The sequence below is a fragment of the Colius striatus genome, chromosome 2 (assembly GCF_028858725.1).
Source record: "Colius striatus isolate bColStr4 chromosome 2, bColStr4.1.hap1, whole genome shotgun sequence".
Taxonomy (NCBI): Eukaryota; Metazoa; Chordata; class Aves; order Coliiformes; family Coliidae; genus Colius; species Colius striatus.
The window spans coordinates 8,459,621-8,476,210 of record NC_084760.1 but is presented as its reverse complement, the minus strand read 5'-3'; the positions used below and the strand labels follow the sequence as shown (position 1 = coordinate 8,476,210).

The 16,590-nt window shown below is 45.4% G+C and overlaps 2 protein-coding genes across 5 annotated transcripts in view; one reads left to right on the top strand and one right to left on the bottom strand.

The window, feature by feature from the left end:
- The window catches only part of MDN1 (midasin AAA ATPase 1), a 116,142-nt gene extending 112,370 nt beyond the window's left edge, over window positions 1-3,772 (bottom strand). The window contains exon 1 of the mRNA XM_061989428.1: window positions 3,572-3,772. Within this exon, the coding sequence (XP_061845412.1) occupies window positions 3,572-3,670 (99 nt within the window). The 5' untranslated portion in view covers window positions 3,671-3,772. The remainder of the gene's footprint in view (window positions 1-3,571) is intronic.
- Window positions 3,773-4,125: 353 nt separating this feature from the next.
- Window positions 4,126-16,590, top strand: part of CASP8AP2 (caspase 8 associated protein 2) — a 29,444-nt gene continuing 16,979 nt past the window's right edge. For 2 of the 4 annotated variants that reach the window (XR_009818186.1, XM_061990059.1), the window contains exons 1-6: window positions 4,126-4,451; window positions 5,978-6,053; window positions 7,847-7,927; window positions 9,625-9,725; window positions 11,646-11,720; window positions 13,339-13,454. Coding sequence is in view for 3 of the 4 variants with exons in the window: in XM_061990059.1 (XP_061846043.1) it covers window positions 6,005-6,053; window positions 7,847-7,927; window positions 9,625-9,725; window positions 11,646-11,720; window positions 13,339-13,454 (422 nt within the window). In the remaining variant the exon portion in view is untranslated. Of the gene's footprint in view, window positions 4,452-4,777; window positions 4,864-5,977; window positions 6,054-7,846; window positions 7,928-9,624; window positions 9,726-11,645; window positions 11,721-13,338; window positions 13,455-16,590 lie in introns of those variants that run through there. The other 2 variants (XM_061990061.1, XM_061990060.1) reach the window with 2 other exon arrangements.

Sequence of the window (16,590 nt, the reverse complement as noted above, 5' to 3'; positions counted from 1 at the left end):
GACCTATTCCTTTGTGACCTGATCTAGGTGGACCTACTTTAACACAGGGGTTGGGACTAGACAATCTTTAAAGGTCCCTTCCAGCCCATTCTATGCTTCCCTGTAAAAAATTAGAAGTACCTCTGCTTCCAAATCAGTTACATCTTTGGCTACCCTAACCAGACACCACAGTGCTGAATTTATTAGCCAGAACTTCCAATATAAAATAAAATGAACAGTTAACATCAAAATAGTAAATAAATGTGACCGACTCAGTGTAACTACAGTGTTCTATGACTACTGCACAACAAATCCATTCCATTAGCAATTGTGTGAGAGCAAGCACTTTTTCTAATCATTATGTCCCGAGGGTACTATACACATAAAACTGTTCAAAAATCACAGTGGCAATGTTCCCATTCTACAAAGAGACCGTCTGCTCAGTTTCAGAGTCTAAATTTAAAATTTTATGGAGAAAAAGAATACTGTCAGAAGGGTTTTTTAACTAAAGGCAGCTCTGAGGAAGAGAAAGCTGGGTATTTCACCATCAGCCACAAAGGACAGCTGATCTGAACACGTTTGATTCAAGTGTTCAAAGCTGGGATAGTAAATCTGCACCCACAGTTCCAAACAGATGCTTTAAGAGAGTATAATAAAGGACTGTCCCTCCAGACACAGAATATATGCACACGTTGTGCACTATTAATGAAAGAGACGCTAAACAGAAGCACAGCTAGCAGTGAGACCTGGAGTCAAACACAACCAAGTGGCACACCTCCTTCCCAGCCTATACAGCACATTTACCCAGTGCTCACAAGCTACAGAAATCACTAAGAAACAGCTCAATCCAAATACCAGATTACTAAGAGAATGGATCACAGCAAGGAACAATCTAGGCTCATGTGAAGGCCACGATTCTGATTGTGGCCCACAGGTCTTTCCACAGAACATTACATCATACATTTATTAAACAATGAGATACTTCTAAAAGAGTGGGAGGACAGGAGGGCCACACGTGGGAAATCCTTCCTCTCCTCCAGTTCTCAGCTCCGCTGCCCTTACACAACAGCTCTACCACTGTATGACTGTAGAGTAATCAGTGTGGCAAGGTGATCCAAATTAATCCTTGAAAGTTGAAAGGATTTTCTACATCACCACACTCACTAGGTTCAGGATAACACAAGCAACACAAAGGTGTGACTCGGCCTACCAGAGCAGGACCACTCTTTTAGGCAGCTGTCCGGTTCAGTAAAATGAAGCATGAGCCTGCACTCTCCTTCTAACCCACATAATCCAAGGGAAAACAATAAAAAGGCAGGGGAATATGCAATCTGAGAGAGAACAAGAGAGCTGCAGAACAAGCTAGAACTTCCTACATGTCCTTCAGCACACCATGTTGGGTCAAGTTGGACAGATCTCTCCTTCAAGGAGAGGAGAGCCTTCTTTGACTTGGTATCAGTGTATTTACTAACATACCATCTCCTAAAAATCACATCTCTTAAAAAACATAGAATCAGAAGGAGATGAGAATACACTCCAAGACTCCAAAAGTGCAAAAGACCCTCCCTTATTTATAGAGTTCTATTCCTGGTAGCATTCTAACCATTACATTAATGAACTCCTCTACTGAAGTTACACCATCACAGGGAGCCAAAATAACTGCATTTGCACAAAATTTGCTATTGGAATTCTAAGCAGGAAAACATCCCAATTCAAACAGACCTTAGGTAACATACAGAACTAAAAGCATGCTCCAGCAGTTTGTTTCCTTATACAGCTTGCTTAAATTACCCCAAAATTAGAAAGGCAGGAAACAGAGATCGTTTTATAGAGCTTTTCATCCCAGTTTCCTCATTAAGAACACAGAAATGTGCTGTACCTTTGCAGGCTTAATGGTATACAAGTACTTTTCAGAAAATGCTCTATTTCCATTACATACTGAAGCCCAAGGAACAAGATCTTCCATCACTACAGACATGGTGCCTCACTAGGAATCTCGTTACTTAGCAGATGAGGGTAAGTTCCATTCCATTATGGAATACTGAAGAAATAAGCCACGAGGAAGACACAGGGAAGCTGCAAAGAGAGCTCTATATTTCCACAATGCATGCTTCCTAAGTTACATGCAAAGCAACTGTAAAGAAATCAGGTATGATGACTGCAGTCAGCAGTTTGGTGACAAGACAAGCTTAACAAATTCCTAGATCCGTAGCATCCCACTTTGGAAATAGGAATCCAGTTTGCAAAAGAAACCACTGTTTATTAACATGCTGTTCCAAAGTCTCTGTATGTAATCACTCTTTAATAATTAATTGCCACCTAGGAAGACTTTTAAACCTGAAGTACATCTCAAAACCAAGTCACCAGAAGAGAAAGGGCACGGTCTTTCCTAGTCTCAGGTCTCGGTGACTCACTTCTGGTTCTCTGCTCCATCTGTGTCTGCTACATCGTATATCTGCATCATCCCTATCTCTATTTCTCAGCTGTTTCTTCCTCTTGAATAGCAGCTTTTCATTCACTGCTTCCCACCAACTAGCATCATCTCTCCAATGCAGGAACATAGATTCAGGAACATAGATTCATGCCAATTTTACTTTGATCCCGACAGGAGAAAAAGCCACCTGCCTACCAACAGAAAACCTTGTTTAGCAGCATGAGAGCTTTCCCCAACCATAACTAAGTGGCAGTAATTCAGACTGAATGACAACATTGATGATTCAGGTTTGTCCTCTTCAGAGAACCAGGAAATTTCCTAGACACCCAAACAGAACTATGAATCCCCCAAAGCGTATACACAATTTGGGGGCTTCAGAATCTCTATCACAAAAGGTATTAATAAGACAACACCTGATGTGTTGATATCACCTGTTATTATACGTCTTCAAATGTTTCAGAGACTGCAACGTGCTAGGGCTCAACTCTCCTAAAGGCAGGTGTGCCTTTTACAGTTAAGGCAGGCAGTGAAAACAGGAACAAGTTTCCAACATCACCGTCATTAAAATACAAGCAGCAAACCGTAGAAAACCCAGTCCTCTGCCTTTTTACGCCACGTGCTGTTCCTAAGGCACTTAAAGGAGACACGCCAATAGCATCAAGGTGACACGCCGCAGCCAAGGGACTAGATACTGCCCAAGAGCTCGGGAACAACACGCCCTCTCTCGCTGCCGTACTTTCAGAGTCAGCTTACGGGACGTGTGAGACACCGACGACTTTAACCGCGGGGCAAAATGCCTCCTCAGCAGGGATACTAGGGGATCGGAGAGGATGTGCCTCCGGGGCTCCACCCGCACAGCGGGGAGGGGTAAGAGCCGCCACAAGCACCCACGGACAGAGAGGAGAAGCGAGCGGAGAGCCGTCCCCGTGAACGGCTCGGACGGACGGGCGGGCGGCCGAGTGCGCGGGAGGGGGTCGCCGGACGGCACGGGCAGCAGACAAAGCTGCCGGCAGGAGATGGCGGCGGGGCCGGGGGAGGCGGCACGGTGCAGCGCCGTGCCCTGCCCGCCTCGGCGGACCCTGCGCCACCCACCCGGAGGGAGAAAGGGCGGATCAGCGCCCGGGGACGACTGCTGAGCCCCGCGCACGCCCCGCTCACCTGTTTGGCCAAGAACCGGTTGAGCTCCGCGCTGCTCTTCTCGTTGCGGCGTGCCAGCAGCTGCAGCGGCTCCGCCAGGCGGAACCGCATGTCTGCCATCCTCCTCTGCCGCCGCCGGAGCGCGGGCAGCGGCTGAGGCGAGCGGCGGGAGGGGCCGCGCGGCACGTGGGGAGCGAGGGGGCAGCGCCGCTCAACACCCGCTTCCGCCCCGCCGGCGCCGTCACCCGCCCGCGCCGTCGCAGGCAAAGGGAAGCGCGGCTCGGCTCCGCCCCGCACGTCACGACACACGGGCTGAACTACAGCTCCCAGGATGCACCGCTCCGCGCCGTGCGTACCGCCCCGACGCCGGGCGCCTGCTGCATGCCGGGAAGTGTAGTCTCTCCTGAGGGGGATGGCTGGAAGCTCGCGGACGCAAGGGCTCCTCTGCTGCGTCCTCGTCCTGCGCTGTTCCCCCTTTCCCACACAGACAACTGTACAGGACTTGCCTGGAGCGGGGCTGCTGGACGGCCACCAGCCAGCGCGCTTGCCTCGAAGCCTTTCGCATCTAAGTCATGGCATCAGTCGGAGCGTCCTGACCGAGGAGACGCGCGGTGCGTGACTAACCCGAGCGGGGGGCGCAGGCTCGGCAGAGACAAGGCCGGCATCACGGGGGCAGTTCCATGCAACCCTCCCCGGCTCTCCTCTCCGGCCGCAGCCGGGTCACCAAGTCCGAACGCGGGTCTAAGGCACTAATGGTGTTTACAGAGGGATTTGACAGCGGGATCGCTGAGAGCAGGAGCCGGACTTAAACCTCAGGCTCCCCGGGAGCGCCGCCGGAGCTGCCTCAGGTCCGCCCCAGCGCAGCAGCGGGGCACGGCCGTCCGCGCCCAACGCACGCCAGGTGAGCACGGGCGGGACTCCGGCGGACGCTTCACTCCCACCCGTCACAGGCTTTACAGAAGAGCCGGGTGGCCGCGGCACCGGGCTGCGCGCTGACTGCGGCCGCCTCCGTGCGCTGGCGGAGCAGCGCCGTGCGGTTTCCCGCGCTATGGGCCGAGGCTGCGGAGGGGCGGGGCGGGGGCGGGGCGGGGGCGGGCCGCGGGCGCCGCGCGTGCCTCGCTTTCCCGCCAACGGCGCCGGGCCAGGGGGCGGGGCTCGGCGGCGGCGCGGCCGGGAACGTGCCGTGCGTTGGCGGCCGTTGGCTGCCGCGCCGCGAGTCCCGCCCCCTCGGCGCCCGGCCTGCGGGACCAGCGGCGGCGACCTGCGGGGTGTCGCGGCCCGGGGGCGGCGGGCCGCGGCGCGGCTGCTGACCGGTGGGTGAGAGCCGCGTCGGCCGGCCGAGCGGGGCTTTCCTCCTCCCTTCCCTTCCGTCCCTTTCCCTCCGCCAGCCCGGCGGGAGGCTCGGCGCCGCCTCGCCGCGGCGGGGCTGCCGCTCCCCTCCCCCACTGCCCCTCCGCGGATCCCGCCGCCCGCTTCGGTTCGGCCCGGCCGAGACTTGCTCTCCCCGAGCCTCGGCCCTCGCGGGCGGCGCGCCGGCGGTTGAGGGCGCGGGGGGTTGCCCCGTGCGGCGGCGGTTGCGGTGCTGCCGCCGGGCCGCCGTGGGCGTCTCTCCCGCCCTGGCCGCCGAGGGGTCCCGGGCGCTTCCGCCCTGGCGGGAATCGGGGCGGGCGGCAGCCCCTTCCCGCCCGCGGAGAGAGAGTGAGGCCTGGGCAGTGGGTAAGGGCCGCAGCCGCTCAGCTGGCAGCAGCCGCTCAGCGCTGCTCGGCGTCTCTGCGTGCCCCGACACCCGAGCTTTTTCCTCTGGTGCTCTTGCCCACGCAGCCGGGGCCTCGGTGTTGCAGGCTACGGCTCTCCCCTCGGAGATGCTTGTGTGTCGGTGTCACAAGCGTGTGTGCTTGTGAAGTCGCTCTGCGTTAGGTATTGTGGCGGCTGCTGTACGGCCTGTGCCAGGGTATTGCTGGATGCCACGACAGGCTGAGTGTTCCTTGACTGCTGCTGCTCGTTATTGGTTTGGTTGGTGGTGTCAGACAGGGGAAACTTGGCTCTTAAATGGTCAGCAGAGAAGAAATCAGCATTGTCAAGTCAGGTTATTTTAACTGGTGGAGAGATACATTCAAGTAACCTGTATACAGAAAGCAGTGCTTGTTTTCATGCCAAAAGGTCTTTATGGGATCTTTATTTGATGCATATGAACAAAAGATACAGCTGAAGATCTTCAGAATGCTTATTCACAGGGCAGATAATTTATTGCTTTTCTTCATAGAGCTCCATGTTTGTTATCTTGGTGTGTTTTCTCATTCTAGGGCTATATTTTATAGAAGAGCAAGGGTCACAGGTAGCTCGGGTGTAACTTATGATGCTTCTGTTTTATAATGTTGTTCAGAAATAGTTGGTTAATCTGTCTGTCTTCTGATATCTTACTTGTAGATGGGGAAGCCATAGGGAGTTTGTATCATGGCAGCAGATGAGGATGAACTGGGACTGTTTGATATCCACAACAATGGTAAGATGTGTTGAATTACTCTCAGCTTTGCACTGAAATAACACAAGCAGTCTTACAAAAATAAATACATCCAAAAAATGACTTAGAAAACAAAATGAGAGGATGCCCAGAACTGTTCTGTCCTTCGTGGTTTAGGGTGTACAACTTTAACTTTGCTCTGTCTTAATGAAGCGTGTGTTTGGGTGCTTGAAGAGGGTTTGGAATTTGTAAGAGCAAATGTGCTATCGCCTGGTGTAGTGCCAGCAACCAAGGTACTCTTAACATTATTGCCAGATCCACAGATCTGATACACATTTGTGAGATTTTTTTTTTATCACAGAATGGTAGGGTTGGAAGAGACTTTTAGAGATCATCTCATCCAACTCCCCTGCAGAAGCAGGTTCAGCTAGATCAGGGCATTCAGGAACGTGTCCAGGGTGGTTTTGAAGACCTCCAGATAAGGAGCCTCCATACCCTCCCTGGGCAGCCTGTGCCAGGGCTCCCTCACCTCAACACTGGCATAGCTTTTCTTCTGTTTAAATGGAACTTTTTCTGTTCCAGCTTCTTTCCATTACTCCTTGTTCTGTCACTGGATACAACAGAAAAAAGTGCTGCCCCAACCTCCTGACACCCACCATTTAGATATTTGTAAATGTTAATAAGATCTCCCCTCAGTCTCCTCCAGACTAACCAGCCCCAGTTCCCGCAGCCTTTCCTCATATGAAAGATGTTCCAGTGCCCTGATCATCTCGGTGGCCCTGTGCTGGCCTCTCTCCAGCACTTCCCTGTCCCTCTTGAGCTAGGGAACCCAGAACTGGACACAGGACTCCAGATGAGGCCTCACCAGGGCAGAGGAGAGGGGGAGAAGAACCTCCTTTGACCTGCTGGCCACACTCTTCTTGATGCATCCCAGGCTGCCATTGGCCTTCTTGGCCACGAGGGCACATTGCTGGCTCATGTTCAGTTTATTATCAACCAGCACTCCCAGGTCTCTCTCTGCAGAGCTGCTCTCCAGCAGTTCAACCCCCAGCCTGTACTGGTGCATGGGGTTGTTCCTCCCCAGCTGCAGGACTCTGCACTTGTCCTTGCTGAACCTCATGAGGTTCCTCTCTGCCCAACTCTCCAGCCGGTCGAGATCCCGCTGAATGGCAGCACAGCCGCTGGGGAATCAGCCAGTAACAATATAGGTCATAGTGCTATGTTTATAGTAACAATATTTGTTACAGATCACATCGAAGAGATAAGAGTGGTAAGAGACATTGAGAAAAGGTGTGAAGTGATTGTGGAGATTTAGCTTAGAATACTTTTACAGGACCAGTTGCACGTGACTAGATGACAATACTAAAGCAGATTCTTTGAATTATAGTACTGACTGTTACAGTTCTTTCTGTTAATGAGAAATGTTTCTTCTAACAGTAGTGGTTTTCTTGTACTAATTCTTTTGTTTCTGTCTTGTATAACTTTATATTCAGTGTATTTTAGAAAACAGTTTCAAGTTCAGGTCAAATTGACTTAATTTTAAAGTTTATTTGTATTTAAAACCACTTAATTTGCTTAATACATGGTATTTAGGTATTGATCTTACGTGATTGTCTTTGTCCCTGGAAACTAAAGATTTTAGTTACTAAAAACTCCACAGGAGCAGTAGCTTCCCAGATAAAACTCTCCAGTCTCTTACTAATCTGTGATACTACTACTACTACTCTCTACAGGGTGAGGATCACAGTCACACTTCTTTTGTGGGAAAGCTAGGGATTGGAGTTTACTAGATGTTTATATTGGCTTGCCTTTTGTTTTGTTTTTTTTGACTTTAGCTGAAGCTTCCCCCTTCAGGGAAGGTGATGAGAGCTCAGTGGATATTTATGATGGCTTGGACAGTGGCTCAACAATTCCTGGTAGGTTGATTGAATCTCGCTTCTTGGCTTGGAGCCTTATAGAGTCTTTGTGCTACTTAGGTTTGTTTCAAGTAATACAACAGTTATCTTTAAGTTCACATTTAGCTGGTATAACATGGGCTGTAGTGAGCACATATTCAAGACATGTATGTTACACTGTGTATCAATACAGCAGAGAATTCTTAAATCGGTTAGCTGAGGAATTGAATAGAAAGTTTTTGTGTGATACTGGCTACTCTAAGAGACTTGGGCACATAAAAGAGTGCAGAAAAACCTTAACTATTCTGTCTGTGCCTTGATATAGGACTTTTCACCTTGAGAAAAGCACCTTTATTTGATGGGTTTTAAACAGCTCCAAGACCAGAACCAATGGTCAGTGATCACTGAATTCCCAGTAAGAGGTCCAAAACATACTTTATTTGATATAGTACATTGAGCAGATCTTCTTCACCTTTTTGTTACTTTCTCAGTAATTTCATGTGCTGATGTCAGTTAATTTCCTCTTTTAACTTCTTTGAAGGTAAGAAGGAAATCCCAGCACATGTTCTTTTTTAGGAGTCTTAACGTACCATTTAATGAGATGTTATTCATAATTTTTAAACAAGTGATTCTCTACAGCTTTCACTACTGTAAGGCTGCTTAGTTTTTATGGAAGGACTACACTATATCCCACAGACATAAAGCATCTCTACATCTTTTTGCCTCTTTCTCTTTTGCATTTGTTACAGCATGTAAGAGTATTCTCTAAGTCCACATTTGACGTACTGAGATGCATAGTTTAGTACAGGTAAAAGATGCAAGGAGGAATAACTTCTTGCAACACAAACATTTTATATAGCCTAGTTCTGAGGGATCTTGAAACAAAAAGTTTGAAAAGAGGATGGATGAGGTTTTTGGTCTGTACGGTGTTATTTGCATGTTGTCATCGTGTTGTTAATACTGCTTGTGTTAAGGTGTTGTCCACAGGATGAAAGCACAGCTTTGTTGGCTATCATTTGTTTGCCTGAAAATGAGTCTGTATTCCAGAGGGCTCAAAAGTCAGGTCTTGTCAGTAATGCATATTTGTTGAACAGAGCACATGGGCTGATTTCAGAAAAAAACCTCAATTTTTTTAATAACTGGGAGGGTTTTGTTTTGGTTTTTGTTTTCTTTGATTTCTTTGGCACTAAAGCTGGGGCCTGACACGACTGATGAATTTGTGAGTGTGTAGCTCATTGCCATCTGAGCATTCTTTTTCTCAAGGGATTTGGTTTTTTTTCAACTCTAAATATTTCCAAGGTGACATCCAGCCAAAAGCTGAATGGATTGTAGGATGCATATATTTATTCTAGCTGTCTGCTGTAGGTTCTGGAATTGAGTAACCTCAGATCACTGCTAAGGTGTAGCTCTTCTTGCTCGGTAAATTAGGTAGATTTAACATGAGTTAGCTCTCCTTTGACTTCAAACAATTTATCAGACACTCATAATGTAGGTGTCTTGTATATCTCTTAATTTTTCTAACATAAGCTTTTCAGTTGAACTTTTCATCATTTCAAGTAGATGTAAGTTGGATCAAGTATTTCCAACACAACTAAAATAACATTGAAATTCAGGGTAGGAATTTCTCCAGATACGATTGTGTGTTTTCCTCAGTGACACAATGCAACCTGCCTACACATAGAGCTTTTCCTTTATGCAATTGATTTTTCTCTCTACAGATGATTCTCTTCGAAATACCACACCAGTTGGAAACAGCTTGAATTTATTTGATGAGATACTGATTGAAGAAGGGACTGCAAAGGAAGCATCCTACAATGAGGTGTGTGTTCATGTGACACAAGTAATTCTGATGTTTTGGAGGGGTTTTTTGTTCCAAATTTTCCTGTGTGAAGTGCAAAAAAAATGTTGCAATATGCTCAGATTATTGGAAAAATAGGGAAACTTTTTAAATAAGTAAAACCAAGAATGTGCTAATAAATTATGTCAACAAGTTTATCAGAGTAAGTGAATCTCTCACTCTGTGTCATGACCTGTGTGTGCCCAGGGAGGGTGTGGAGGCTCCTTCTCTGGAGGTTCTTAAATCTGTCTGAACACATTCCTGTGTGACCTGATCTAGGTGAGCCTGCTTCTGCATGGGGGTTGGACTAGATGATCTCTGAAGGTCCCTTACAACCCCTGCCATTGTGTGTGTGTGATTTAACATCCTTTGTGTGTGGTTCATGTATCAGCAACATTATGGGAAAATGTGCCATAACTTCCTTCTAGTTAAATATCTGCACAGACATCTGACACAAAGCTAATCTCGACATTTCTCCCAAGAAATTTTATCAGATTGAAGCAAGTAGGTCATGGATTAATTTTATGTCATTAGATTTTGTCCTTGAGACTGAAGACAACCACACAGTAGATAACTGCATTTAGCAAATCAACACGATACTTACTCATATAGCATCACCTATCCTGGTCCATGAGATACATAGAATCATCGAATGGTAGGGTTGGAAGGGACCTTTAGAGATCATCAATCCAACCCCCTGCAAAAGCAGGTTCACACAGATCAGGTCACATAGGAACATGTCCAAGTAGGTTTTGAAAACCTCCATAGAAGGAGCCTCCACACCCTCCCTGGACAGCCTGTGCCATGGCTCCCTCACTTCACATTGACATAGTTTTTCCTTATCATAAAATCACAGAATGGTAGGGTTGGAAGGGACCTTTAGAGATCATCTAGTCCAACCCCCCTGCAGAAGCAGGTTCACCTAGATCAGGTCACACAGGAACATGTCCAGACAAGTCTTGAAGACCTCCAAGGAAGGAGCCTCCACAACTTATGTTTCAATGGAACTTTTTGTGTTCCAGCTTCCTTCCATTACCCCTTGTCCTGTCACTGGATACAACAGAAAAAATTGCTGCCCAAACCTCCTGACACCCACCACTTAGATATTTGTAAATATTAATGAGATCCCCCTCAGTCTCCTCCAGACTAAAACTAGACTAAAACTTACCTAGAATAAAAGTAGACTAAAACACATGTTAAATAACTAGAGCTTTGGGGTAAAAGTGAGGAAAGATAAGCATAGATACTGTACTGTAGAATAAGATGGAACGAAACCTCCAGGAGTCTACTAAGTGATAAAGCTGTCACTTTGACAGTTTGAAAACAGTTGACAAGTTTAACAATAGGGAGGTTGCCCATTCCTCTGTGAAATTTTTGCTGCCATTTGCTTTTAAAGAAAGGCTCATGCCAAATGTATTTTATTTGATTTTGTGATCTCCACAGGAACATGTCCTTTGCAGTCTATTTTTACAGTCCAGGTTTGTTTGTAGTAACTTTTTGTTGTGTTTTTCCTTATTTGTTTTGTGTTCTATAAAATCTGACAAACAAGTCCCCATCTGTAGGGCTCTGAGAACTCCTGCTCCTTGGTAATCACATCCTCACTTTCACAATAATATGGCTTCCTGTTCCTCTCTAGCCTGTTACTGTTGGGCAAGCAGACATAAATTTCCTCTTCTCTGAGTGTTTGTGATGTTTTAGAGATTTGTATACCTGTTGGAGTATATTGAAGCTCTTTGTGTTAATATGGCTTTAATATGTTACTTTTGAATACAAACCAAACCAACCCCCAAACAGAGGTTTGTAATATACATTTGTGTGTTAACTACCTAGGAATCTAGAGGAGTTACTTGTCTGTGTAATTAAGTCCACTTCAGTGCTGTGAATTCTTCTCTCTTTTGACAGTTGCAGACAGAATATGGAAAATGTCAGCAGCAAATTAAGGAGTTGATGAAGAAATTTAAGGAAATACAGGCACAGGTACTGTAGTTCAAAGGGTTACATTGTCAAGATTTATGTAAAGCCAACTCGATGTTACTCTGAGAGAGAGTTAATTTCATATGCTTTCCAGAGTGATCCACCACATGGATAGTATGTAAAGCATCTCTCTGGGTGCTAGGAGCTTGTTCTACCCAGTGTAGTTGCTAGGGTAGCCTAGCTGATAAAATCGGTAGGGAAATCAGTAGGTAAATTCACTAGTTTTACAACATTGCATACAGTAAGGCTTTAGTTGCTTAAAAGCTATCTTCCAGCTCCTAACTTAGAACATAAGCATATCAAATGAGTAGTTATCAGAAAAGTATTTGGTTTTATTGTTGTGGGTTTTTTTAATGGGTCTTTAATGCAAAGGGTTACAAAAGTATCTGGGCTGTCATTAGAACTGGAAGAGAATCGTAGAGTCATCATGGTTGGAAAGGACCTTTAAGATCATCAAGTCCAACCACTCACCTCACACTGCCAAGCCCATCGCTAAACTAAGCCATGTCCCTCAGCACCTCACCTATGTGTCTTTTAAGTATCTCTCAGGATAGTGAGTCCACCGCCTCCCTGGGCAGCCCCTTCCAGTGCTTAAGAACTCTCTAGGTGAAAAAGCTCTTCCTAACATTCAACTTAAACCTCACCTAGTGCAACCTGAGGCCATTTCCTCATGTCCTATCATTCATTACTGGAGAGAAGAGATTGACTCCCACCTCCCTACAACTTCCTTTCATGTCTCCTCTCAGCCTCCTTTATGCTAAACATCCCCAGCTCCCTCAGCCACTCATCATCAGACTTGTTCTCCAGACCCTTCATCAGCTTTGTTGCTCATCTCTGGACATGCTCCAGCACCTCAATGTCCTTCTCATAGTGAGGGGCCCAAGGCTGAACTATTCTTCAACTTGAGCTGGTTAATATCCCCATTCTATGCCATTCTATATAGTTAGATTATCTTGGACAACTCTGCAGCATGCAGTACTGTGTGTTACAGATAAGTCCCCAGGGTTCCATGCTTTGCAATGGTAAGCAACTTCTGCCCTCTGACATTATTCTGCAAAACTTGTCTGCTTTTCTGAGCAGGCTTTGCTGAGGACAATTATTCAGAGAAGGGACCATATCTAGGATTGACAGATAGGGTTCTAGACCATAAAGTCTAGAGAGATTAGAAGGATAGAACACACAAAGTTGATTTTTCTAGCTTGAAAGAAATACAATTACCGTCTTTGTCAGAAGGTGCTTGAAGGCTGCATCTCCCTCTTGACACAGGGACCAGGAAAGCAATAAATTCAGTAAAAGAATGAAGCAAAGGGATGGGTTGTCATTGGTTTATGGCATATTTCATGTTTAATAAATTGTATGCTTAAAACATCTTAAGTAATTTCCAGGAACACAAACAGAAGCATAAACGTGAGTTTATGTTTAAGTATTTTCTTTAAAGCAAAGCTCCTTTGGAACTCAGGAATCCTGACCTCTGCAAAACAGTTTCTATGTGTTCCACTGACAGTTGGCATAGGAGAGGACTTATTTTGCACTGTTGTTCATTACATGTTTGCATGCCCAAGATAATTCTTGTTTTTTTCTCTCTCTACCTTGCTCTCTTTTTCATACATGTTTAAAATAGAATGTCATGCTACAGACTGAAAACCTATCTCTCAAAAAGAATATTTCAACACTTCTCAAAACAGCAAGAGTGGAAATTCAACGTAAGGATGAAGAAATCAGTAATCTCCATCAAAGGTACAGCTAGACAGTGGAACTGAAAACTTGCTTTATGTCTGACCACATTTATATACTTTTAAGCAACTCTTGTGGGTATCTGAAGTAAAAAATAATGGAGACAATAATTACTTTGTAAATAATTCTTTGTGTCATTTAGTACTGGTACAATGAGATGAAATAGGTAAGTATCTTCTGTGCTTGATGAGGTCTTTGGTTTCAAATTAAGGAAACAAGGAATCCAAAAGGTTACCATTTGTCTGAATTCTTTTTTTGCTGGTTTTGTTTAATCACCCATTCCTGGTGGGTTGTCATAGAATCATAGAATGGGAAGGGTTGGAAGGGACCTTTAGAGATCATCTAGTCCAACCCCCCTGCTCAAGCAGGTCCACCTAGATCAAGTCACACAGGAACGTGTCCAGGAGGGTTTTGAAGACCTCCAGAGAAGGAGCCTCCACACCCTCCCTGGGCAGCCTGTGCCAGGGCTCCCTCACCTCAACACTGACATAGTTTTTTCTTCTGTTTCAATGGAACTTTTTGTGTTGCAGCTTAGAAGTTACCTAACTCTCTTGCACGTTTCAAAGCAGATACTATCCTACACAACTCATTAAAACAGACTAGTTCTGAAGTTGTCTCAGGTGTGAATTCCATAGAACTTTTCAGACAACAAATGAAAATGAAGTGTTTTCATGGCAAGATATGAAAGCCCTGTCTCCCACAGTGGGGGACAGCTGCTAGAGAATTCTTTGTGACTTCTGTGTACTACTAATCTTACTGCAAGAAGCTGGAAACACAAAGGTATAGATGTGAGAGTATGTAAGTGTGAGGTTTCTGAGCTGCTTGAAACCAGAGCAGGGGTCAAAGTTTCAGGACTTCTAGCTTTATCACAAGATCACTTGCTTGTGACTTCTGTGACATCAGCCACGTCGTTGTTTTGTTTGTGTTTCAGTCTGACTATTTGATATTTTCTTGCACTAAATGGTGTCAGGATGAAGGTTAATCTGCTGTTACTGTGCTAGAGGTTATATGCATGATAACTATGTCTTTTTTTTTTTCCCTAAGTACAAGAATTTCCCAACATGATCTGTCAGGGATCAAGAGGTTGTGTTTAACATTTGCCATTCTTTCATTTGATTTGCTTTGACACCATAGCTGTCATTTTCACACCTTTGACTATAGTAGTCTGGATCTGGCATTAAATTCTTTGAGAAATAGTTTCTTATTTTGAATACTCAAACTTACAGTGTTTGCAAACTCCATTGTGATACTTTCTGATGGTGATGGAAATTTATGAACAAGGTATTGATCCGGGTATTTTGGAGGCATCTTGCTTGGGAAATTGTGGGGCAATTGACACTTTGAGGTTTTACAAGCATGCCTTTTCTGCTGCTAGAATGAATTAGCTTACCTTAAGCAAGCTACCTATCTGTAAAGACTACTTCAAAGGTAATATCTTTAAGGGAAACTGTTAGTGTTTATGTCAAAAAAATGGATCAACAAAACCCCAAAGCTTCAAAAAAACCTCCAAAAACCACCCCAGAAAGCCTTGAGTACAATTACATTCTGTCTGCAGATTTAATAGCCAACCTAAAGCACACCAAAAACTTGTCAGTATAGTTTGCAATGAAATGACAATATAGGGAAGGGGGTTGGATTTACAACAGCTGCAGCTTTGCTTTAATTCAACATTCAGTTGACATCGCAGTGTCACATTTTTGGAGTAGAGCCAGTTGTGTAAGCTGATCATTAAGGGATTTAAATAGAGATAAATACAGAATTGTTTCACACCTGAACTGATTCCTTACAACTGAACACCGAGTCAGCATCGAATCTGTGTAACACCCACTTCATCCTTGACCCTCTCTAAAATGGAGCCGTGCATTTGGTGGTTTGCTGCCCTCATTTGTTGGTGTGACTTCTGTTTCTATTTCCTTCTGCTTAGATTAGACACAGTCATGTTTTTTAGATAGTGGAGAGATTTAAGAAGGTTGCCATTATCTGTAATCATGTTATTTTTAATGAAATATTTTGTTGAATATTGCATGAAAGAATCTGTTTCTTTTTGGAGTTACTGTTATTTGTTCTGTTGGATTGTTTTCTAGTGAGGTAACTTGGGGTTTTATCAGTAATGAGTAGGAGTTCAGGCCTTAGAGACCACATGTGCCCTTTTCAATACATTCATTTCTTTTCATTATGATGACCTTGCAGCAGTAGCACATGGCCTTAATGAGGTTTGATTATTGTTATTTACTACTTGTTTTCTGTAGCTTGCAGCAGATTCCAGACATGACAGCTTATTTGCTTATTGGGTACAATAGAGCAAACACAGTCATGTTATACCTATTTTGGTTGCCAGTTTACTAAGCATTATACTATTGAATTGCTCTTTTTTTCATTATTACTTCTAAAATCAGTAATGCTGTAAAGAACAACTTCTCTTTTTCTATGGGAAGGCTCTTTTTTTTGCTGGGCAATGAAATACTAATTTGAACTACTGAAATTACTAAGCTGCTCTACGTTGTTTTCAAACAAACATGGAGGACAGGTGAGGTGCCTGAGGACTGGAGAAAGGCCAATGTCACACCAGTCTGCAAAAAGGGCAGGAAGGACAACCCAAGAAATTACAGGCCGGTCAGTCTCACCTCCATCCCTTGAAAGGTGATGGAACAACTCGAATGTTATCACTGAACATATGAAGGATAAGATGGTTATCAGGGGGAGTCAACATGGCTCCACCAAGGGGAAATCCTGTTTGACCAACCTGATGCCTTCTATGAGTTCATAACCGGCTGGCTAGATGAGGGGAGAGTAGTGGATGTCATCCACCTTGACTTCAGCAAGGCTTTTGACACTGTCTCCCGTAACATCCTCATCAGAAAGCTCCAGGAGTGTGGCTTGGACGAGTGGACAGTGAGGTGGATGGAGAGCTGGCTGAATGACAGAGCCCAGAGGGTGCTGATCAATGGCACGTAACCGAGTTGGAGGCCTGTGGCCAGTGGAGTTCCACAGGGATCAGTTCTGGGGCCAGTCTTGTTCAACACTTTCATCAACCACCTGGATGAGGGGACAGAGTGTACCCTCAGCAAGTTCCCTGATGGCAGCAAACTGGGAGCACTGGCTGATTCCCCAGAGGCTGTGCTGCCATTCAGCGGGATCT